This window comes from Monodon monoceros, unplaced genomic scaffold (assembly GCF_005190385.1).
Source record: "Monodon monoceros isolate NGI ecotype Baffin Bay Population unplaced genomic scaffold, NGI_Narwhal_1 Super_Scaffold_6, whole genome shotgun sequence".
NCBI lineage: Eukaryota > Metazoa > Chordata > Mammalia > Artiodactyla > Monodontidae > Monodon > Monodon monoceros.
Genome location: NW_021703783.1, coordinates 39,956,230 through 39,979,606, shown reverse-complemented (window position 1 = coordinate 39,979,606; position 23,377 = coordinate 39,956,230). Strand labels below are relative to the sequence as shown.

The 23,377-nt window shown below is 57.6% G+C and overlaps 1 protein-coding gene across 2 annotated transcripts; it reads left to right on the top strand.

Annotated features, from left to right (window-relative positions):
- Positions 1-1,184: 1,184 nt before the first annotated feature.
- On the top strand, positions 1,185-21,713 carry KRT80 (keratin 80). Of its 2 annotated transcripts, none has more exons than XM_029205352.1 (9): positions 1,185-1,484; positions 7,304-7,512; positions 12,029-12,089; positions 12,368-12,463; positions 19,278-19,442; positions 19,929-20,054; positions 20,686-20,906; positions 21,402-21,457; positions 21,589-21,713. In XM_029205352.1, exons 1-9 carry the CDS (start codon positions 1,185-1,187, stop codon positions 21,711-21,713), a joined length of 1,359 nt encoding a protein of 452 aa, XP_029061185.1. The 2 variants fall into 2 exon arrangements, with proteins under 2 accessions (XP_029061185.1, XP_029061187.1); XM_029205354.1 differs by lacking the exon at positions 21,589-21,713 and adding an exon at positions 21,554-21,588.
- The last annotated feature ends 1,664 nt before the right edge of the window (positions 21,714-23,377 follow it).

Below are 23,377 nucleotides of genomic sequence, written 5' to 3'. Positions count from 1 at the left end.
CAGGCCCAGGAGAGCTGGAAAGTGCCTGGAAGTGGAAGAGCGGTGCCTCCAGAACTTCAGGAAGGCAGGAGGGAATGCCCTGGGCTGGCCGAACCCTCTGCCACTCCATCAGAGGCTCTGTGGGAGCAAATCAGTGTCTTTTCTACTTACACTTCATATTTAAGATGAAATTTTTTTTTTAGGTTTGGGCAGGGATGACTTTTTAATTTATTTGTTTGTTTGTTTATCTGGTCGCGCAGGGTCTTAGTTGCGGCAGGCAGTCTCCTTCGATGTGGGATGCGAACTCTTAGTTGCAGCATGCGTGTGGGATCTAGTTCCCTGGCCTGGGCCCCCTGCATTGGGAGCGCGGAGTCTTACCCCCTGCACCACCAGGGAAGTCCCCATGCTGAGTCTTGAACCAAGTCTCACTTGTCCAAAGCCACAGGCTCTTGACCTTGACCATCTATTTCCTCTCCAGCCCCTCAGATGGTGGAAGGCACACAGTAGGTGCTCAATAAATAATAGATCAAAGGCAGGAAGGAGGGAGAGCAGGAGGAAGAAAGGAAGAGGAGAAGATAAGCAGGGGAGACTCTTGCGCATGTAGAAAATAAACAGTCAAGGTGCGGTTTTCCAATGCCAGACTGGCACGGTGCCCAGGACGGCTGCCCTACACTCAGGAGCCCAGGGCCTGCGCTTGCCTCATCTTTTCCAGAAATATGTAAGCCTAGATACGTCAGCCTTCAGGTATGCAGTGAGGTCTTCAGTGAGAGGCATAGCTCTCTCTCTCTCTCTCTCTCTCTCTCTCTCTCTCTTTCTCTCTCTCTCCTTCTTCGTTGAATCTGCCTTTCCTCTGGCTACCACCCGACACCCACCCAGCCAGCCAGCCCAGCTATGTCCCTCTCCCCTGGAGCCAGTCCTGGCTTGGTTGGGAGGCCTATGAAGAGCCCCCCTCAGCAAGGCAGATCCCTGCCCCGGGAGGAGATGGGTACATGGTGCCGGGGGAGGGGCAGGAACCACATCATCTAACAGGTTGGTCGGGCTGAGAGGCGTCACGCCTTCGAGGAGCTAATGAGCACTGTGTGACAGGTGTCTGCTCCTCAGTCCCCAGCCTGCCCTGCCTGCGACCGGAGCCAGCTGCCGCCACCCCTCAAAGGCTTGCTTGCCCATCACTGCGCCCTGCCCGCTCTGGGTCCCGGGGACCTGAAATGGCCTGCCGCTCCTGCATCGTCGGCTTCGGCAACCTCAACAGCTGTGAGGTGACCCAGGCGAGTGGTCCCTGGCCTGGGACCTCCGGATGGAGCAATTACAGGGCCCCCGAGCCGGGCTTCAGCTCCAGCAGTCTCACAGGCTGCCTGACAGCTAGCACCATCCCCAAGGTGACCGTGAACCCCAGCCTGCTAGTACCTCTGGACCTCAAGGTGGACCCAGCCATCCAGCAGCAGGAGAGCCAGAAGATGGAGGAAATGAAGGTCCTCAATGATAAGTTTGCCTCCCTGATCGGCAAGGTGAGCAAAAGGTGTGGAGGGGCTGTCTCAAAACTAAGCCCTGGGCAGGTGGCTGAGCTCTGTACTTCCCAAGCATCACGTCCCACGCCCGCCCCCAGCCAATGGGAAGTCGGCACTGCTAATTCCGCAGGCTAGCTCTGAGCGGAGAGATGGGGAGGGAAGTGCCTGCGCCACCCTGATGTGGGGGAGAAAGGGACCCCGGAATGGCCTCCGAGGGGTGTCAGGATAATAATGTGCTGCATGGCCTGGGGTCACCCTCCCTCCCAGGCGTGGACTAGGGAGGGGCTCTGAGTGTGACCAAGAGGATGTCCCCTCATAAGAATGGCCGATGGGGGCACGGGCTGCATGCAGTCGGACTCCAAGGTAGATGGACAGGGCCCACCTTCCTGTCCATGCTGCTGGCTCTGTTCAGCTTCCCAGGGTCAGAAACACCGGCAAGGGCTGGGGCGGGGGGGCGGGCAGCATGTGTGGGGAGGCCAGAAGGAGGCTGCAGAATGGGGCTGCAGCTGTGGCTTGTCAGGAGATAGGAATGCAAGGGATGGATGCTGCGAGTCAGAAACAGGTGGCCAGCCGGTCCTCCCTGCACCCTGAGTAGAGGGATTGAGTCCCTGGCACCCCACTTCCTGGACCCCACTGCCATGGCCAGCATGCTGGTCTGGGCACTGGTGTCCATCTTCGGCCCAGGGCAAGGGCTTCAAGGGCTCCAAGGAAGTCCTGTCTACCTCCCGAAGCCGGTCTCACTCACCTCCTCCAAGGACCTCCCCTAACCAGCCCTCCCAGCTCTGCTCCCTGCTGCCCTGCCCAGAATAGGAGCCAGATTAACAGCTACTGATCATTAACAGCCCACCGTGTGCCAGGAACTGTGCTGGGTACCTTACATATTTATCTCAATTTCCCTCAACCCTAGGAAAGAAGTCATTTTCATGCCCATTTTACAGATAAGGAAAACTCAACTTGCTTGCCCCCCACCCCTCATCCTTCTGCCCCTAGCTGGGTCCTTCTCTTCCCCTTGCTCTCCCAGCCTGTGTCCCTCTGTACTTCCACTAGGTGGGCACTCACAGAGAGGGGAAGAGGGAAGAAAGTAACTTCTGGAGCACCGGCTTGTGCTCTGCCCACACCACCCAGCGCTCCACAGTGGCTAGTTCCCCTCCTGTGTAGACAGAGCAGCCCAGGGGTGAAGTGCCTTGCCCAAGGTCACACAACCAGCAAGGGTACGGTCTGGACTTGAACTCAGGTCTGTGAGACACGAAGCCAGTAGCCTCCGAAGTGGGAGTCATTTCTCCCCGGCCCCCTCTCCCGCATTCATGCGTCCAGACCAGCATTCCTGCACCCACACCTGGGGTGCCTGGGGTAGGGGTGTGGAGGGGAAGTGACAACTGGAGGACAACCAGAGCCTAGGAGAAGAGCTCGCTGCCCTGGGAAGGCAGGTCCCTGCAGGGCCACCTCCTCTCCAAATACAGCTTAATCCCTTAAAAGGAATGTTTCATGAGCTACGTAATTTGTAATTCGGCGCGGATGGGTGGCTTTCTCCCTGGACGCCAGGGCTGATATCACCCTGTGTCTCTCCGCCATGGGGACAGGAGGGGTGTGTAGGCACAGGGAGGGGCCCGAGGGGTCTGGGTTCTGTTCCCAGGGCCAGGGCGATGCCCTCTAAGATCTTCAGAAGAACTGGAGCTTCCCAATCCGCAGTTCAAGACTTGGCCTTGAGGAGGGTGCTCTTCAGGGTGGGACGCAGGCAGCCGGGGTGCCAGCCCCTTGGGGAAGCTGATCACTGGGGCTCTGCCCAAGGAGTCCCAGCCGATCCACCAACTCTATGGAGAAGGTCTGTCATTAGCTCAAATCCCTCCTTGTAAAGACCGTGAGGCCCAAGTGGAAGCAAGCAGAGGTTAAGAATGTGAAACCTGGAGTCGCGTTGCTGGGTTTGAATCCTGGCTTCACCTCTGACCGGCTGCATAACCTCAGGCAAATTATTTAACCTCTCTGTGCCTCAGTACACATCGGTGTAATGAGCTTGTCAAACGGGATCATTTCTGAAAAGCATTTGTAAAGCCCTTACCACGTACCAGGTGCATTCTGTTTGTTATATTAAAAATACCATAAATGGGCCCGGCCCAGGGAACTCCTGAACCCATTTAGTCCCTTCCAGGCAGGAGGGAGCCTGGTAAGAGGGAAGGAAGGGCCCTGATGGAGGGAGGGGGGTGGGGAGCTTCGTGGGTAGGCGTGCAGCATGGGGCTGGATAGAGATGCATGAGTCAGGGGGTGAGACGCCACCACCAGTGGAGGGGTGGGCTCTAGGCAAAGAGAAGAGACAGGCAGGGCCACCCTCCAGCTCCACATCCCCTTCTGGGCCCTCTGAGGCACCGAGAGAAATCAGAGAGCACTGAGGAAGAGGAGGAAGAGGGAGAGGGTCGGCGGGGAGACCCCCAGGAGTCCACCGAGGGGCCCTGGAGCGATGCTAATTCTTCCACTTGGAGGCTGTGTTTCCTTTGGCAAGGCACTTACCCTCTCTGTGCTTCAGACTCCACTTCCCTGCTCTACTCCTGCTCTGAGGGTAGCCCTGAGCTCATGCCAGTGGAAGGACTGGTACAGCTGCAGCCATGAAGGAGGGGAGGCCGAGGGAGGAAGGGAGAGGGCAATGCCAACATCCAGCAGAGGCTGCTGGCTGGGCCCTCTCACCTTCACACGCAGACACCAGAGGGGATGGAGGTGGGACAAGAGGGAGGACTCTGCCAGTGGCGCCCAAGGAGGCTATAGAGGGGGAATCCCAGAGGGGTGGTAAAATGGCTGGGGACAGAGAGTCGGGCACAGTGTCTTCCCTTGGTGTGTGTGGCCTCTGGAAGTCACCAGAGCCATTGGGCACCTGCACGAGGGAAGGCACAAACCAGCCCTTCCTGACGAAGAGACCCTGAGGCTCCTTAGGCAAAGCAAAGTTCTGGCTGGAGGCAGAGGATGTGACCCCACCCGCACCTGAGGAATAGGACCTGCAAGCCCCAGAGGCATCGCTCCGAACGCTCACGTGCACGGACTGTGGGCCATGGGCTGGGGACGTGAAGCCTCCCAGGCGGTCAGCCCCCACCCTCCTCAGAGGGGGGTCCCAGCCCAGCCCAGGCTGCTCAGCTCCCTCCACAGAAAGCACATCTCTCCCCACCCTCATCTGGGCCTGCTTTTCAACAGGGCGGCCCAGGACCCTGGAGTTGGGTCACAGTGAGTTCTGTGCTTCTGAGCCTGTTCCTTCACCTGTAAAATGGGAAGCAGGTAGACCAGGGGCTTGCTCTCTGAGGCTCCTCCTAGAGCTGCCGCCTGTGATCTAAGGGCAGGGGTCAGCCAGGACGGGGAGGAAGGGGAATGAGAGGGGGGTGTTCGGCAGCCTTGACAGGTTGGAAGCAGTTAACCCTGCACCTCACAGGGTGCCAGGATTTCCTGCCCTCCCAAGGCCTTTGTTCCGAGAGAGGGAGGAGCCCTTCTGCAGGGAAGGTTCTGGGTGGGGGATGAGTTTCCATCCCCACCCACTGAGACAACAAGCAACTCCCCCAAGGGCAGCAGGGAGAGGGGGCTTCCCTGGATCCCCCAGAGGCAAAAGTGCCCTTGGACTGGCTGGCCAAATGCACACCATCTCCCAGCAGGCAAGTACTAAAGCATAGGGGATCAAGGTTAGACTAAGGGAAGGACTTCCTGGTCTAAAGGGTGTTTTGGTTGCTTATGGGTGGAGGAAGGAGCCTCACATCTCTCCTCTCACCCCACCCCCAGTATAAACATGGGGCTCTTACTTGTCAAAACACAGGGAAGGTGGAGTGAGCAGAAACCTGCCCTCACCCCCACCCAGCAATCCCTCACACACACAAGTAGGACAGAAACTCTCTCGACTGCATCCCTACTGAACCTGTTTGATGGCGATGACATTAAACTGTAGGCTTAAAGTCAGCTTCAAGCAGAATTTACCGGGACCAGTGGGAGTTAAGGAGGGGATGACAGCCCACAGATGCCATTGTCCAGTGTTCCCGCTGGCGTTGTCTACTGCAAGGGTCAAAGGGGCCTCCCGCAGGGCAGAGCATCTCAGGGAAACCCGGGGACGTGGGCAGGACAGAAAGAGAGGCGAACCCACCTGGCACCCAAATTCAGGAGGAAGAGGACCACGAATGTCCAGCGCAGGCAGCTGCCGTCAGATGGGCCTGTGTGTGCAGCTTGGCCACCGAGTTGCTGTGGACCCTGGACACGTGACCTGACTGCCCCGGGCCCCTATCTCCTCCTCTGTATATGAAGGGTATAGACCCGCTGATCCAAAAGGCTCCTGGCTGTGGTTCTGGCTCTTTCAGGATGTGACTCTGGGAGCTGATGCCAGCCGTGGATGGGAGGAGGTCCAGCTACTTGCCTGCGGTCATAGGGAACCTCACCAGGCTCGTTGTCACAACATCCTCACGACAACAACAGCCTGCACTGTCCAGGCGCCTAGCCCCAGCCACCCGTCTCGCCTCGGTGGCTTACCCGCGTCCTGGGCTCTGACGGGCTAGGGACCCCAAGAGGCAAGCAGATGGCTCTCAGTCTGATAGGGTGCGTGGGGGATCAGGACAAACAAGGGCCAAATACTGGAGGGAAGAGGGGAGGCGGCTGGGAGCACGTGGAGGAGGGGCTGGGATGGTGGGAAGGAGAGTGAGTGCCCGAGAAAGGTCGGGCCTGGAGAGGACAGGCGGGGTGGGGAAGAGGCAGGGGGAGCCCCCAGGCTGCGCTGGGCTGAACTGGGTGGAGGGAAGGAGAGGACTCAGGAGGGACCCTGTCAATCTGCCGGTGGCTGGGGTGGGAGCTGTAGGAGCCCCTGCAGAAGTCTGAGCAGGAGAGTGTGAAGAGGACGCAGAGTTTGAAAGGAGCCCTGGGCCCAGAGCCCTCCCAGTCTCTGTTCTCAAGGCAAGACCGGCCCTAACTAGAGGCAGAAGCCAGCCCAGCAAGGGCAGCTGGGTCCCAGGGCCTGCAGAGACCTTGCAGCCGACCGGAGGCCTATGCTGCAGCGATTCAAACATTCTAAACCCAAACTGCCTGGATTCCGCACCTGGCCCTGCCGCTTGCTAATTGTGTGACCTTGGGCGAGCTATTTCACCTCCCTGTACCCTGTTTCGTTGTCTGTAAAGTGCAGCTGAAAATAACACCTACCCCGTCGGGTTGTTTGGGGATTTAGTGCGTTAAAGATGTCCAGCAGGTAGAAAAAGGCCCGGTGCACAGTGGGAGCCAGAGCAGAGTTTGCTATTTGCTGCTCCAAAGCACATCCCCGGGTTCTTCTCTCTGCAGGTGGGCAGGGCAGGTGACATCATCCCTGACTTCTAGCTGGGGAAACTGAGGTTTGGAGGGGCTACAAGTCCAGGGTTGTCGGGAGGATTAGCATTTAAGAACTAACCAGGCCCTACCCTGCTGAGTTTCCAAGGCAAGATGAGACCGGGTGGGCGGCAGACAGGCCTCTGACACCCCACGTTCCTTGGGGTCTCCCACCCAAGCCCCAGGCAGGCCTGGAGAGCCTGTCACATGTGGGCACGTTCACAGCTTAGTCCCCCTTCCCTCATCTCCTTGGCCCCCGCCCTCCCGTAGGAAACCTTGGCTAATTGTCTCCACAGCCCTGGGATTCTCAGATTCCATCCTTATCTCACCATCTGCAGTTTGAACAATCAGTAATTGGAGATGCCACCTGAAGGCTCTGAGTGAGGGCCCCGGGGTGGGAGTGCTCGTGGGTGTGCTCCGGACAGCTGAGCTGCCACTTCGCACGGAGGCCCCCGGAAGGGGCGTGAGCTGGCTGGGCCGCACCTGGCCCTCTCACGGCAGCCCTTCCGCTCTCCCAGGTGCGAGCCCTGGAGCATCGCAACCAGCTGCTGGAAACCCGATGGCGCTTCCTGCAGAGCCGGGACTTGGCAGCCTTTGACCTTGGACACCTCTACGAGGAGTACCAGGGCCAACTGCGGGAGAAACTGCGCGAAGTGAACCAGGAGGGGGGCCAGCTTGAGACCAAACTGCGGCAGGAGCTTGAGACGGTGAAGGCGTTTCAGATCAGGTAGGGGCGCCCTATGGGCATGTGGGCCGGGACTGAGGCTGGGGACCAACCTGCGCTCAGGTGCAAGGTCTGGGAGCCCAGGCCAGAAAAAGAGGAAACTTCTTTAGAAAACAATTCTTTAGTCCACACTTAATTATTCAAGACCTGCAATGTGCTAGCGGTACTCTAAATACGGGGAGGATATGACAGTGAAGCTACAGTGACCCCCCAAATAGTGACCCTTACGACGAAGCCAGTCTCATGCTGGCTGACGACCAAGCCCTGTGCTTGCTGGCCCCTGGGCACTGTCACAGCTCGCATCCCCATTGTGCCCATAAACACACTGGCTCTCGGCCACACGACCCTCTGGCAATAGGAAGTTGTGTCACTAGCTAGAGCAACAGATGGGCTCCTGCTTTGAATGTTACCTGGGATTTTGACCTCTCTTGGACTGGCAAGGAGCAGAAATGGTGGGGTTTGTTTGCACAAGGAAACAGTCCCCTAGAGGTAATGCGTGCCTGACCTCAATGGTGGACTTGGGATCTAGAGAGAGAATGAGGAAAACAGCTCCAGCCTGCAGGATGCTTTTATAACCTAATGGGACACACAGACAGGGGGACAAGCAGCTGGCAAGCAGTATGGCCCAGTGGTTAAGGGCCCAGGCTTGGGCATGACTATGTCCTGTGGAAGGGGGTTACTCCCTGCCCACACCCCTCATTAGCTCTGTGACCTCGGGCAAGTTGCCTCACACGTGAACCCCAGTCTCCTCCCGTGTGGAGGGGGAAAGGTGATGGTTGATGCCAAGCCAAGGCTGGTGTGAGGAGGAAGTCAAGAGTTCAGCGTGGTGCCTGGGGCTGATAAACGGCTACTTTTCTGACCCCTAAAAGGCTGAGTGCCCAGCACACAGCGGTCCTTGACTCGGGCTTGCTGAGCTGACTCAGCCAGTCTAGAAAGGCAGACCAGTTACCCTGGTAGCTCAGAGGAGAGGTGACCCTTTCTGACCAGACAACGGCCACGGCTTCAAGGACAAGGAGGCTGGGCAGGGCAGAGAGGCTGGTCTCCTTGCAAGGAGGCCCCCGGCCAGGGTGAGGGGAGGACAGGGTGCGGTTGAGCCCGCACCCTCCTCCGGCAGGGCTTGGGCCAGACCCCAGACCAGTGATCTGAGGCGAGGCCCAAAGCCTCCAGAGTCAGAGGGTGGAGGCAGCCTGTCAGGAGTCCAGGGACCTGGCTCGGCTTTTGCCCACCGCCTCTCCGCATGGCCTCCCCTGCTCAGACCACATTCAGAGAGGAGGGTCACACAGAGAGCTCTCCCCTCTCTGGGGACCTCAGTTTCCTCATCTGTGGATCTGGCTGGAACTTCCCAGCCAACTGGCATGATCTACAGCCCTGGCCTGAGCTGGTCCTCGAGGCTGGGCCCCTTTCTGACCTGGGGGCCACCTTTCCCCCGAGCCCTGCCCTCCCAGGTCCTAGGGAAACACACAGGGAATCTGATTGCCCATTCTGACGGTGACGAGGCAAATCATATTGGTGCACCAGAGCCCACGACTCATTTCACTGATACCTAGCAGGTCTTTGGCCCTCAAAGGAGCAGAGGATGGCAGAGCTGGATGGCAACTTGGATCCTCCTTTTATGGGGAAGGAAACAGAGGCCCAGAGAGGGCGGGGGCTTGTCCTCAGTCACGTGGCCATGCATACTAAGTCCCATCCCTAACCTCACAAGCTCCCGGGTGAAGCTGTTCCCGTGAGAGCAGCAAGATCACATCCACAGAGGCACTTTGTAACTGGAAATTCTGTACAAACACTACTTGTTGCCTTAATCTGGCTCAGCCCCCCTCATTTGGCCTGCTGCCTGGTTTGCGTCTGCTGCCTGATTTTACTGTTTAGGCTCAGGGCCTCTCTTCCCCTCTCTGGGTAGGGAACACACCTGAGTTGGGGGAGGTAAGGCTGGAGGGTTTCTGGGTCTGCGGGCCAGAGCCACAGAAGCTGAAGCCTGGCTGTGCAAAGCCTGGGGCCCCCAGGAGCCAGGAGGCGCCAGACCAAGCCCTGACAGGGAGGGGTGTGCCTTGAGTCTACAAGGCCGATGAGATCAGCTTCACTCCTAGAAATAAACAAGTTTGGTGGGGGGAGGTATGGGTGTGATGAGCTGAAAAGGGCTAAGAATGGTTTTGGGAGCCGGTGGCTGACAGACTGGCAAGGGATTGGTGGTGAATAGGGGGACATGGCATCACGTAAGCCTCTATAGGAATGGAGACTTCCAAAAGCTTTGATGTAGCAGGGACCCCAAGGATCAGCTAGCTAACCCCTCTATTTACTAAGGATGAAGCAGAGGCCCAGCAAGGGGAAGCAACTTGCCCAAGCCCACACAGCAAGTGACTCAGGAATGTCGCATACGATTTTGTAAGCTGTCTGGTGCACAAGAGCATCTGTTTGAGGGGGTGAACTGGAATTGAAATGCAGTGGAGTCAACGAGAAGGGGGCTGGAAGGCTGCACAGAAGGCTGGGAAGGGCAGTGAGGGGTAAAAAGGAGGTTTGGCACCTCGGAGGGCTCCCCACTGGACAGTTCTCCCCAAGGTCCTGCACCCAGGCTGGCAGAACTCTGCTATCCAGAGAAGAGGGGTGGGGGGAGGGGAGAGGCTGGACACAGGGCGTGCATGGGGAAGGCCAGTCAGTGGGAGCTGCTCAGCTTGGGGCTCCCCAGACCCCTGTCCCCAACTCAGGAGGCCCCCAGATTCCAGAGGGAAGCCTCTTCAAGTCAGATTTGTGAAGGATGTGCAGAGAACTGCCCCCTCCCTCCCCTGCAATGAGGGTTCCCGTGGTTTCTTTCTGGAAATGCTGAGACAGAGGGGCTGAGGGCTGGGGTCTGGTGTTGGAGAGGAGGGAGCTTGGGTAATAATAATAGCAGTAGCTTTAGTGGGTGCCACGCACCATTGTAAACACTTTATGTATTAACTTATTTAATACTCACAACATCAACATTATCATGACAAAGGCACACAGAAGCAGCCTATCCAAGGTCACACAGCTAGTTAGCAAGACAGTGAGGAACTGAACCCAAATAGTCTGGCTCTGGAGCCCCATGCTTAACCAGCACACTGCACGAGCCTCCAAGCCCCTCTCTGTGCCTCGATTTCCTCATCTGTGAAATGGGACCAATAGGACATCCCTGGCTAGCAGCTCTGAGGGTCACAGGAGGGGGTGCAAGTAAAGCTTCTCGGGCATTTTGTTTGCCCTGGCAGGCCCCAGATTGCAGACCAGTCTCCCTGGCCCTCCCCACCACCCTGCCCCCATGACCCGTACTCTCAGAGTCCCTCCAAACTCTCAGAAGCCGAGGTAGTGACCGGGGAGAGTGCAGGTCCTCAGCACACTGAGTTCCAGAGGCCCAAGTGCCCCATGGGCTCTCACCCCCTGGGGCCTGCTCCCCTGAGTCCCTCAGGGAGGCTGGGGGAAAAGAAGGCCTAGGGGAAAAGAAGGCAGGTCCAGCTAGTTGACGTGGGCGATGGGTGACGCTGCCCCATCTGTGAGGTCAGGGACTGGGGCAGGCGGGTGGCTGTAATTAGAGCTGCCAGTGATTCAGGCATTCCCTGAAGAGGAGGGGGGAAAACAGGAAGCCACAGAATCCCCACATCCGCTGGGGCAGGCAGGGCTGCAGGTGGGAAGCGTGCAGCTGGCCGACACCAACCCCGGGGGCCAAGAATGTAAGGTCAAGGATCCAGGGAGCCCGTCTCCCCATCCAACAGCGTTCTTGTTCTGAAAACGAGGTGGACTGAGTAAGGAAGAGGCACATCTGAGGAGAGAGGGAACCCACCTTTGTGGAATGCTGGTGGGCTTCAGCCCCCATGCACACACGCATGCACCCATGCACATGCACACGTGCATACCGCGAAAGACAAGCAAGGGGGTGGAGTCACCTGCCCCCAAACACACCGGGGGCCCATCTGACTGCAAAGTCCATGCCCTTCCTGTCCTCCCTCTGCGGGGAAGATGGCATGGTGTCCTGCTGTCTAGCAAAGCAGTGGGGATAAGGGTGGGGCTGCAGGGACAGGTAGAGTTAGGAGAGGATAACGTGCAAGGAAGATGCTCAGAGCAGACTCAACCAAAGACAGCTTGTTTGAAACTGAGACTCTCCGGGGAGGAGATGGGAAAACGATGAGGGAACAAAACGTCAGGGTGAAAGGGCGGCACAATCAGGAGGGGTTTCCTGGAGGAGGTGACTGTGAAGCACAGCCAGGAAAGGGGCAGATGCCGCTGGGAGAGGAATGGCTGCTCATCAAGAAGGAGTGAGCCTGGGAAGCGGGCTGCCTCCTGCCCCAGAGCCAGCACTAGGGTATCGTGGAGGAGAGGGGCTGCATCCACCTGAAGAAAGGGACCACATTTTCCTAACTGGCACAAGGCACCAAATGGGGCTACAGAGGCCCTGAGCCCCACCCAAGGAGGGTTAAACAAACCCTCGCCAAGTCCCACCACATCCAGCTGAGCAGCCCCTCTCTCTCTCTCTGTCTCTCCCTGCCTCCCCCTTCCCTCCCTCCCCACCTCCCAGGTATGAGGACGAGATCTCCAAGCGCACGGACATGGAGTTCACCTTTGCGCAGCTGAAGAAGGTAGCCTCCCCAGCCTGCCCCGGGGGCTCCTTTCTCATGGACACTCTGCCCTCTTTTGCTCAGGATCCCCAAGCAAAGCCCCCAGAGGCTGAGTCCCAGGACCACAGGCAGAGAGACATGAACCTGTCCCCACCCTGCTCCTTCTGCCAGGCTCTGAGCCAGGTCTCCTCTGGGAATCACCCCCATCTCACCCAGGAAGCAAAGTTCCCCCTACCCCACCCCTGCCCTGGGACCCCTCCGTTCCCTCTCCCATCATTCACAGCTGCTCCCACCCCCAGGACCTGGATGCAGAGTGTCTTCGACGGACAGGACTAGAGGACAAGTTAAAAGGCCTGAAGAGCTTTGTGGTCCTGATGAAAAGCATCTACGAGCAGGTGAGAAGATGGGGCCAGGGTCCCGCTGAGCCGTGGGTAAGGGATGCAGGGGAGGCAGAGGTGTCCAGTGGGTCGTGGAAGCTTCAGCAGGCACTCACTGTTGGCAGCCACAGATGTAACAGTTTCCTAAACCCCTTGCACGCTGCTGTCAATAATCCAGCGTGTCCCCTCATCACTCATTTCATGGAGTGCGGCCGGTTCCCGCAAAGCCTCTCTCAGGGAGAGCCCTGCTTTCATGTGTGCTGGAGCTCTGAGGGCATGCAGGGGACCAGGTACATCGAGGGTCAGGAGGTGGCCTCAGGCAGGGAACCAGGAGGCCTTGAACAACCGTTCTAATTGAACTAACCTCTCTCTCATCCCCGTAGCCTAAATTACAGACACCCACAGTTCTAGCTGTGATAGGCCTTCACTGCACCCTCCTCCATTTGGGAGTCAGGCAGGGAAGACCTAGAGTCAGATTCTCTGGTTCCCAGACAACACTAGCTTCTGCCAGACAAAAATGACGCACTAGGAACTTCCCTGGCAGTCCAGTGGTTAAGACTCTGCACTTCCACTGCAGGGGGCATGGGTTCGATCCCTGGGGAACTAAGATCCCACATGGCTGTGTGGTGCAGCCAAAAAAAAGACCCAGTAAATGTAGACAGAGGAGCCTCCAGACACATTTTCATATGTCCTCAGCTGAGCCTGGGGGAACAGCGGCCCAGCAAGGCCTGTCCCACTGCCAGTGCCGCCAGCAGATGAACCCTGCCACTGGACTCCACCCCTCGGCGCCACTCTGCCTCCCGGGCGTCCTTTGGGGCGTGTGTTCTCCTCTCTACATCCCCCGCCTCAGGGGTGAGGAGCCTGATAGGGCGAGGCTTCAGTTCATCTACAAGCAGGCAGGACCCTCGTTGGGGATGACAGGGTGCAGCGGCCTGTGTGCCGCAAACCGCTGGCGCCAAGCTATGGCAACGCAGCCCAGGGCAGAGCAGGGCTCAAAGTCACCACCGCAATGAGAAAGGTCTGCTGAAATGCCCTAGGGCTGCTGACCATGGCTTCAGGGCCTCGCCCTGTGGAGACGAGACTGGGCCTCGTGGCTGCACGTGGGCCTCACTACTCTCCAGCGGCTCAGCCCCGAGAGGGGCTTCCGTGGGCCTGAGACCTGCCTGCAGCCATGGGAGGTGGCAGAACTGAGAGAACACCCCAACCCTCGCCAACAGCAGGGAGGCAGCCCTCGCAGGCAGACCGCTCCAATGCCCACTGAGTGGCGCGGGGAGCGGGTGCCCCGCTGCCCACACTCACCAGGCCTGCTACCGCCCCAGCAGACGTCAGCAGGACCAACGTTTCAGCCTCTGGTCCGTCCTGCGAGCCCAGGGCCAGGTGGAGGCCCTACAGGGGTAGCGACATAGCTGAGGAAGGTCAGACACAGCCAGCCATCTACTCGCCAAACCTCTGGCCCCCACCCCAATAGCCAGGCTGTGGACTCCATTCGGACTTGGCAGCCCTTGGGCCCCAATCCTGACTCTACTTTTTTTTTTTTTTTAACCATTTCTGTGACTCAGAGCAAGTTATTTCTCCCCTCTGTGCCTCACTTTCCTCATCTCTAAAATGGGGAGAGTGATAGTAGCAGGCTCATCGGACTGTGATGGGATAAATCCGTTCATTCACTGAACAAATGTTTATGGCATGTCTGCTAGATGCCAGGCGCTGATATCACAGCAGTGAGCCAGGCGGGCTAGTTCCCTGCTCTCAGGAGGGCACAACTTAGCTAAGAGGCGACAGGCTAATAAGCACCTATATGGACAAGATCATTTTGGAGGGTGAAAAGTTGCTGATATGCAAAGAAACAGGGTGATGCCTTACTGCAAGAGGGCAGGGAAGCTTCCGTCCCCGAGTCCGAGTGTTGACAGGGGTGCATCTCAGAGGAGGCCCAGCGTGTGAAGGCCCAAACCAGGAAGATCCAGCTCAGCAGAGACTTGAGGTGGCTTCCGCCAAAGGAAGAGCTGTGTGAAGCACCTGAGGCAGGAATGATTTGATCCTGGGAGGGAGAGAAAGCCGCAGCTGTGGCTAAGGCAGGGTGGGCAAGGGCCAGCTCATGCAGGGTCTGGGGCCCAGGATGGGCTGTGGGCCTTTTCTAAGCATGATGGGTAGCCCTTGGTAGGGACCAGCGTGGGTGCTACAGACGGGGTAAAGGTATGGCTTGTGCTGCTGGAGGAGTGCTGTGGAGAAAGGGCCACAGTGAATGCAGAAGTGCATTTATTATTATTTATATTATAAATACGATCATATTATATATTATAACATATTTATAATATATTATTATTTCATGTTATATATAATATATATAATAACAGCAGTTATTATTGCTTTGGGAGGCAGTGAGGTGGCAGGTTGATATCGGGCCGTGAGGTTTGAGTTTCTCTTCACACACCTCTGTAGGCTGAGAAGGCAACACTGACCCATTGCTAAGAAGATTCCCCACACCGGCGGGTCTCTAAGCTGGCACTGCCTAGTAGAAATATAATGCAAGCCACATAGGTAATTGTAAGTTTTCTAGTAGCCACATTGTTTTAAAAAGCAAAGAAACGGAAAAAAATAATTTTAATGTATTCTATTTAGCCCAATATATCCAAAATATGATTATTCAACATGTAATCCATAAAAAAAATGAATGGGCTATTTCACATTCTTTTTCCCGTTCTAAATCTTCAAAACCTGGTCTGTATTTTACACCTCCAGCTCATCTCAGTTCTGACTGGCCACATTTCAAGTGCTCGTGACCACAGAGAGCTAGTGGCTACCGCATCAGACAGAGCAGGTCCAAGCACAGGCAGCTGCCAGCCATGGCCAGCTCAGGTAGAAGGAAAACATGGCGGGATGTGAGTAGCTCCAGGTGAGGCCAGACTCTCTGGTTTCAACTTTGGAGCAGACACCAGAAAAGCACGGCTATATAGGCCCACCCCAGGGTCCCAGGAAAGAGCCCTCCCCTCTCCCCAAAACACACACACACACCACACACACACACACACACCCAGGATAAGTTGTGGAAGGCCTTTCCCAGAAGCCAATGGCCATAGGCTGCTCAGGGCCTCATCTACACACTGCAGCCTCCCAGGCAACCCCTTTACTCCTCACCTCCGGGAATACAGGCTGTGAGAGGACCCTGGGGCCCCCATCTCCCCTCAGCTTCCAGGGTACACCCCAGGTCCCAAGTGCACTGGGGTCTGGCTGCATCCAGCCAGAATACCACCTGCCCCACCCATACACTCTGGCTCCAGGGAGATTAGCTACGGAATCCACTGACAACCTCCTGCCGCCAGGCACACCTCCTAGGATGCTGATGCCTGCAAAGAGGACCTGGCATGACTAAGCTGCCTTGGCACCTGCCTTCGTGGTGCCTCGGGAGGTTGCTCCAGGCCCTGGACACCTCCTCCCGGCTCCATCACCGTTACCAATCACAATAGTTTCCTTAGCTGTTGCTTATTGAGCACCTACTACATTCCAGGCACCAGGCTGGGTGCTTTCCAGATGTAATCTCATTTACTCTTCCCAATAACCCTATAAAGTAGGGATAAAGATTAAGAAATCATGAGCTTTAGAGCAGCTTGGATTTGAATCCTGGCTTGGTGATTATGTGAACTTGAGCAGGTTCCTTTATTTCTCTATGCCTCAATTTCCCCATCTGTAAAATGGGGAGAACAATAGCACCTAGCTCACTGGCCTTTTGAGAGGATTTATTTTGCTAATATATCCTAAAACACTTAGAACAGTGTCTGACACATGGTATTTGTTAAATGTTAGCTGTGTTCAGTTCCATAATTATACACATTTTTCAAATGAGAAAACTGAGACTCGGCTAAGTTTACAGACTTGGCCAGGGTTGCTCAGGTAATAAGATGTGGTGGTACTCAGAGCTCAGTTCCCTTTTCTTTTGGCCGCACCACGTGGCACACAGGATCTTAGTTCCCCAAGCAATGATCGAAACCGTGCCCCCAGCAGTGGAAGCGCGGAGTCTTAACCACTGGACCACTGGGGAAGTCCCCCAGTGCCTTTAAACACTACATTTTACCAAGCAGTACTGGTACCCCCTCAGAGTCACCATCTTCCCGGACCTGGGGGACAACAACGAGAGTGGTCATACGCATGGCAGCCTCCTCAGACTCTGGCTCCTAAGCGAAGCTCTAAAATGTACCTCGGCTTAATTCTTGCCAACTTGAAGGTACACATCCCATGGTGGCACTCCCACACCACACAAGTCAGCATTGTTATGCCCTCTGCAGCCCGGCAGGGGCCGGCCTGTCTGAACAGGTCTGCAGACGCTCTAAACCCTCCACCTCCTGCTGCTGTATACCATGCTCATGCTTACGCTGCCTCTTTCCAGAAAGGATCTGAGGCTGCCCCATCAACTGTGTTTCTCCCATCCTTTTGCCCCGGTGGCGCCCTGTGTTCTGAAGCGCCCTAGCCTTTTCCTGGTCCACAACAAACGCTACCCTAGGCCTGGGCTGGAAGTGTCCCTGGAGAGGTTTGTCTGAAACACCCCAAGTCCACCAACCTACACAACATGGTGACTGAGGGAGCCCCAAGCTACATCTCTGGAACTGTTCACAGCCAAGCTCCGGCAGGGATGTCCGTTCCATTTGGGAGATGCCAGTCTCCAAAGATGACCCGAGGCAGCAGAGTTGGGGCATGAATCCGTAGGCACCGTCAACCTTATTCTGTCACGGGTTGGGGCCTCCTGCTGCCTCTGCTCCGAGATCTCTGTTAAGTCCATCTGCAGATCAGCCAAAATCCTCCATCAGGGAACCCCCTAAAGGGCAGCTGGCCACTGAGCTCAGAGTCCCGCGGGTTCCAGGGTGGAGACAGGCTCCTGCCACTGCCCAAGCTGCCTTTTCCAGGAAGCGATCCTGATCACCAGAGATGCTAGTGGGCGGGGTCAGGCAGCGAGCAGACAGGGGAGGGGCGGCCTTCCTCTGCAGGCCTCGCAGCTGCCCGAACCCGCGGTCTACAGCCACAGGGATACGAGGGGCAGGTCAGCAGCATCCACAGGTCCAGACGCCAGAGCCTCAGCCACAGCCTCGCTGAGCAGAAAGACAGATGAGGGTCGGGAGGGGGCCCTAAATCAGGAACCAAGATCAGAATGTGGTCACGAGCCAAAAACAAAACCTGGATCTGAGCAGGCCTCCTGATCCAACTGCCACTTTTCAGGAAACGCAGGGGCCAGAGGAGCGTGTTAAACACCGACACGCAGGGCAATCGGTCAAATTCAGACTATGGGCAAGCAACTCGGTGTTGTCAATAAGAAAAAGAAAAAAATAATAACAGAGAGAGATGGAGATGGAGATGGTATCTACAAAATAAGAGAGACTTAGAGACATATGGACCAATGACAGTGTATGGACCTTGTTTGGATCCTGAATCAAACAAAGTTTGACCCGGCAGGAGTGACTATGTCATCCCTGTCCCACCCCCTCCCTCCCCCGGGGCTGAGCCCCGCCCCACCTCCCAGGGTGCCCGGCCCCCCTTCCTGCCTCTCCGAGGCTCCCCGGCCACCTGCCTCACTCTGTCTGTAAGATGCTGGCCACGGACACTATGCTTATGCCCACTCACTCCTCCCCACACGGGCCCCACCCAGGCCCAGGGTGTTGATCAGCACCTCCAGGGAAAGCAGCCCAGGGCCCTGGAGGTGACACCTTGCAGCCCCTACAAAGACACCCGTCCCCATCTGCCTTTCTAAACACCCCTGAACCTTCAGGCCAGAAAGCCGTCAGGCTGTGGGGCATGACAGAAAGCAGATCTGGGGCTTCAGCTCCTGTGTCCATCCCACTATGTGAGCATAGCAGGAGCCGCAAAGGCTCTGGAGTCCAGCCCTGTACTCACAGCTGTTTCCATCAACTCTGTGCGCTGCAGTCTCCTTCCTCTCTGTCATCTGGGGCTAACAATCGTGCCAGCCTGATGAGGAGGAAATGTGAGGATGCCTGGAAAGCCCTTAGCACACACACAGCCTGGGCTCTCATGAGCCCCCAGGGAAATGGGAGGTTTTAACGCTTCCGGGGTCTCTGAGAACATAGGCTAGCATTTTCTGGGCAGAGAAGAGGGGAAGAGCAGGATCCCAAAGGACAGAGAGAAAAGAAGATGTTGAAGCTAAATCCTGTTGTGGCCGGGCAAGCCCCTCAGCTAGATGGGGAGGGGCACTGAGTCCCCAGGGTGACCCTGGAGTCACCTCTGCCTTGGCCACTGGCAGGGGAGTGGGGATGCTCGATTGTCAGCCTCTGGTCTACTCCTGCCCTCATCATTCATGGGCTTCCATCCCAACATGCATTCAACAGAGACATTCCCCTGCCAGATATGGAGGCCTGGAGGTGAAAATGGCTCATCCAGGCCCTCGGGGAGTTCCCGTCCTGGGAGGGCAGGGGTAGGGGAGGCCAAGCTGCCCAATGGTAGAATTCCCTCAGGCCCAGAGGTCCTGGGCCCTTTCCTCCCCCGCCAGGAGAGGAGGAAGGTGGTCTGCCCTGGGAGTGGACAACAGTGTAGACGGGGGGAAACAAGAGGGATAAGGCTTGTAGGGTGGGCCTCTGGAGCCAAGCGTCCCTCCCTGTCCTCACAGAGAGGAAGATCAACAGGTGGGTGAGCCGGGGGGCCAAGAGCTGCTTCCCAAGAGTCCAAGCTGGCGAGGCGGGGCAGGGAGGCATCTATCCTCTGAGCATCTCTCCCGGGAGACAGGGAGGAGCCCGCCCTCCCCTCGCCCCGGGGGATGAATGCACAATGGGGACTATGTCTGGCTGAGGGTCTGGTGCCCCCCTACCAGCCCTGAGCCCCCAAGTCTGTGCCCGGCCAGGAGCTGAAGGACCTGGCAGCCCAAGTGAAGGATGTGTCGGTGACCGTGAGTATGGACAGCCGCTGCCACATTGACCTGAGTGGCATCGTGGAGGAGGTGATGGCCCAGTATGACGCCGTCGTGGCTCGCAGCCTGGAAGAGGGCAAGGCGTACTCCCAGAGCCAGGTTCGGGGCTCACGAGCAGGCTGGGGAAAGGCAGCCAGGGCAGAACGGGCTGCAGCAGCGATGGCTGAGGCCACCTGCAGCTCTGCGTGCTGAGACTCTGGGAGAGGGGAATGGGGAAACACAGGGGGGACGGAGCCCACAGCAGTGAGTTCACAGGCAGAAAGGAGAATGTGAGAGCCCAGCGCTGTGCCCGGCTCCAGGGGTGATGGGGACAGGGGCAAGCCCACAGTCTGCACTCTTCAGAGGCTCACGGTGGTGCTGCCAGCCAGCAATGCCAGGCCAGGTGTGGGTACGGCCCATGGGGCTCAGTCTAGGGCAGCCAGGAGAGGCCATCCAGAGACGGACGTGGTGGGGGGAGGAGGGGCAGTGGTGGGCCACAGAGGAGGAGGTGGCGCCGGGGTGAGGAAGAAGAAGAGGCCAGGGGCCAGGGTGCCGGGGGGGACACACTGAGTGGCCCCTCACTGCCGCCTCCTCCACAACCTCCAGCTGGAAGAGCGGGCTGCCTGCTCAGCCGAGTCTGGGAACAGCCTCCAGAGAAGCCGCGGCGAGATCGCTGACCTCAAAGTGCACATCCAGAAGCTCCGATCCCAGATCCTCTCCATCAAGAGCCATGTGAGCGTCTAAAGTACCCACCTGGGGGTGGAGCAGGGAGGAGCGTGGGACACACACTCTCGCCCACTCTCACACATGCACACAGTCACACATGCTGAATCCAAGCAAGCCCTGGCTGAGTGACCCTGGGCAAGTCACTTAGCATCCCTGGGCCACAGTTTCCTCATCTGTCCTCCTAAGATGGCTCTGCAGATCACATGAGGAGCCTTGCAGGTAGAAGTGCTCTGTAAACTGGCCGGGGCTGTTGGCACGCTGGAGGGCCCCGCCACATACAGCCAGAGCCCACTGCCTCCCTCCAGACCTCCCACCAGCTACACGGAGAGAAGGGAGGGGAGGCCTAAGCCCCAGCTTCCAGGCAGAGAAGTGCCATCCTTTAAGGACAGTTGAGACAGGCTCCTCTGGTGGCCTGTTGTACTTCCCCCTTTGGTGGCCTTGGGAAAGTGTCTCCTTAGGTCTAGCTGAATGCCCTCTTGCTGCAAGGCAACCCACTACCACGCTCAGGAATGCCGTGCTAGGTCCTCCCTCCCCGTGCACACCCCCACCAAGGACAGAGGTGGGCTCCTGGCCCTGGCCCGGTCTCTCTCTCCCACCTTTGCTCACTGACCCCTTCCCTCTGTCCTCCTGGCTGCAGTGCCTGAAACTGGAGGAGAACATCAAGGCAGCCGAGAGCCAGGGTAAGCTGACCTTCCAGGACGCCAAGGCTAAGCTGGCCCAGCTGGAGGCCGCCCTGCAGCAGGCCAAGCAGGACATGGCGCAGCAGCTGCGTGATTACCAGGAGCTGATGAGCACCAAGCTGGCCCTGGACGTGGAGATCGCCACCTACCGCAAGCTGCTGGAGGGCGAGGAGAGCCGGTAGGAGCTGGACCAGCGGGGTGGGGCTGGGAGCGCGGGAGGACTGTAGGACCAGCCCCATAGAAGGCCGGCCCTCTCCACCCCCCTCCCCGCCTGCAGCATGATTCTATGAGCCTGGCAGGCCTGGATTCATGTCCTGGCTCAGCCACTGAAACAAACTGGTACCTCGGTCCAGTTCATTAAATTCTCAGCTTTCCCATCTGGAAAATGGACCGATCATAAGCATGGCTCGCCTGTGGTGTGGAGGATTAATACGATCCTGCGTGCAAATGCCTGTCACAAATTCGTGCTCAGTAAATGACAGCCATTCATGCAGGGGAAAGGGGACAGAGCCCAGAGAGCACAAGCTGGCTAGCCAGGGTCACACAAAAGGGCAGCCCAGAGCTGGGAGTGACAGCTAAGAATTGCCCTCCTCACGCCAGTCCCCAGGCCCCCAATCCCAGGGGAGCTTAAGCCACAGGCTCCCTTCACATCCCACCATTTCCTCTCCCCCAGGATGGACTTGCCCTCAGCCACTATGATCAGATCCATGCAGTCCGGATCTAGAACTGGTGAGCCCGCTTGGCCCAAGAACCCATGGTGGGAGGTGGACAGCGGGGGGATCATGGCCCTAAAGGCATCATATTAAATGGCTCCCAAACCTCCAGCCCATACCCTGCCCCACCCCTTATGTTCCCTGTAGCTGCCTCCAAGTATGGCCTCTCGAGAGCCCCCTCCTGGAAAAAGAAAACCAGGGGAGACCTCGTGATCAAAATCACCGAAACCTCAGAAGAGTTCCTCTCGCAGGAGTCAGAGCTCTCACAGTAAGGCTGTTGTCCAGACCCCAGGAGCCCCACGTCATTCCCCTGCAGCAGGACGAATATAAGCTAGACTCAAGAAAGCAGCTTGGAGCCTCTAGGTTGGGAAGGAAGGCAAACCTGACCCTGAACTAAGAAGAGGAGGGTTGGAAACAGTGACTGCTTTTCTGTGGGTTGCCAGGGATCCGACAGGACTGTCACCAGCTATTCAAAGTCACTGGGCTCCATATCAATATCTCACAGTCCCACCCTTCCAACCTCTGGCCAGAGGTTTTCCTGACTGGGTAAACTGGAATCGGGCGTCTGCTTTCCCTGCACCTCCTCGCTCCTCCCCCCGACAGAGGGCTCTGAACCAAGGTCCCTCTGACCCTTTGCCCAACCCTTGCCCTAAGCTCACATCTCAAGTCTTGCCTTGCCTTTGCCTCGGAACCGAGGCGATGCCCTTTTTCCCCCAGCCCTGGCCAGCCACGGGCCAGGGGCTGATGGGACTGCCTGGGCACCCTCTGCATCTGGAATTCCTGGGGAGGCTGGGTGCTGAGGACCCCTGGCTTTCCTGCACCACCTGGGCTCCCTGGAGACCTGACAGTATTAGGAAGGGAGGGGAAGAGGCTCCCTGGGCGTTTGGGACCTGAGCCCGGACCTCTGAGATCAGCGCAGACACCTGTGCCCCTTCCCTCCTCCTGTGGGTCCCTCCCAGCAGGTCACAGTCAGACGTGGACAGGCTGCCCAGCCAGCTCCCAAGCCCCTTCTCTAGAAGTTATTCTTGCCATGATGAACTCCCTGGCGGGGAAGTGGGAAGCGGGGAGGCCACATGGCAACCAGAGATCAGGCAGGAGAACTGGACCCTCCTTTCTCCTCCCTGCCATCCTGGGGTTCACCACCTTGCCTGGGATCTGAGCTCTCTGCCTCCCACCCAGGTGTTTCCCAGCCTGAAACCTGGCTTGGGTGCACCAGGCCCTTGAGACCCCTAGCCCCACCCCTGCCATGAAACCCCAGGCCCATTTCCCATGAACCCCACTCCTGGGTGTCTCTGTTCTCTGCATGGGGCCAAGCAGCCTGGCCCTCGCCTCCTCTGCACCCACACCTGTGGGTTAGAGCTCCTTCCCTTCTCCCCCCTCCGCGCCTCCTCCCTCCATGCCCGCCCCCGTGCCACCGGGGTGGGAGGGTAGATGGGTCATGAAGAAGGCACTGTCCACTCGGGTCTGGGAGCTGCTGAGCCCTTGAGGTCGGGCGGGAGGGCCCCGATAACAACCAAAGAGAAATTGTGCAGCGATCCAACAAGAAGATTTGGGGCTTCTCTTTCCTCCCCTTGGCTCTCACCTTCGGAGGCTTGCAGGGGGATCCTGGCAGCTCCAGCCTGCCACTCCATAAGCCACCTTCCTTCCCTACCTGCCCCTTGCCTCACCTCCTCTTCTAGCCCCAGTTTTGATTCATTCATCTTGTTTTCCAGGGGAGGGTGGCCCAAGGCTCTGGCCCCCCTCCTAGGTCTCAGGGTCCTCCAGGCCTGTGGGGGGCACTGAAGGGCTACTGACTCTCAGGCTTGAGGGAACTCAGACATACACTCATCCCTCAAGTCCCAGAAGGGTGCTGATTGCTGCTTTTTCTCTGCCTATTTATTGGTTTCCAAGGGAGCAAATCCTCAGTGGGGATACAAGATATAAAAAGTATATATAT

Excerpts from the sequence above, each read along its gene's own strand:
- KRT80 (XM_029205352.1), top strand. The coding sequence starts at position 1,185 with ATGGCCTGCCGCTCCTGCATCGTCGGCTTCGGCAACCTCAACAGCTGT. Across the intron at positions 1,485-7,303 it reads TTGCCTCCCTGATCGGCAAG|GTGCGAGCCCTGGAGCATCG; the intron begins GTGAGCAAAAGG and ends CCGCTCTCCCAG. Across the intron at positions 20,907-21,401 it reads CTGGAGGGCGAGGAGAGCCG|GATGGACTTGCCCTCAGCCA; the intron begins GTAGGAGCTGGA and ends CCTCTCCCCCAG.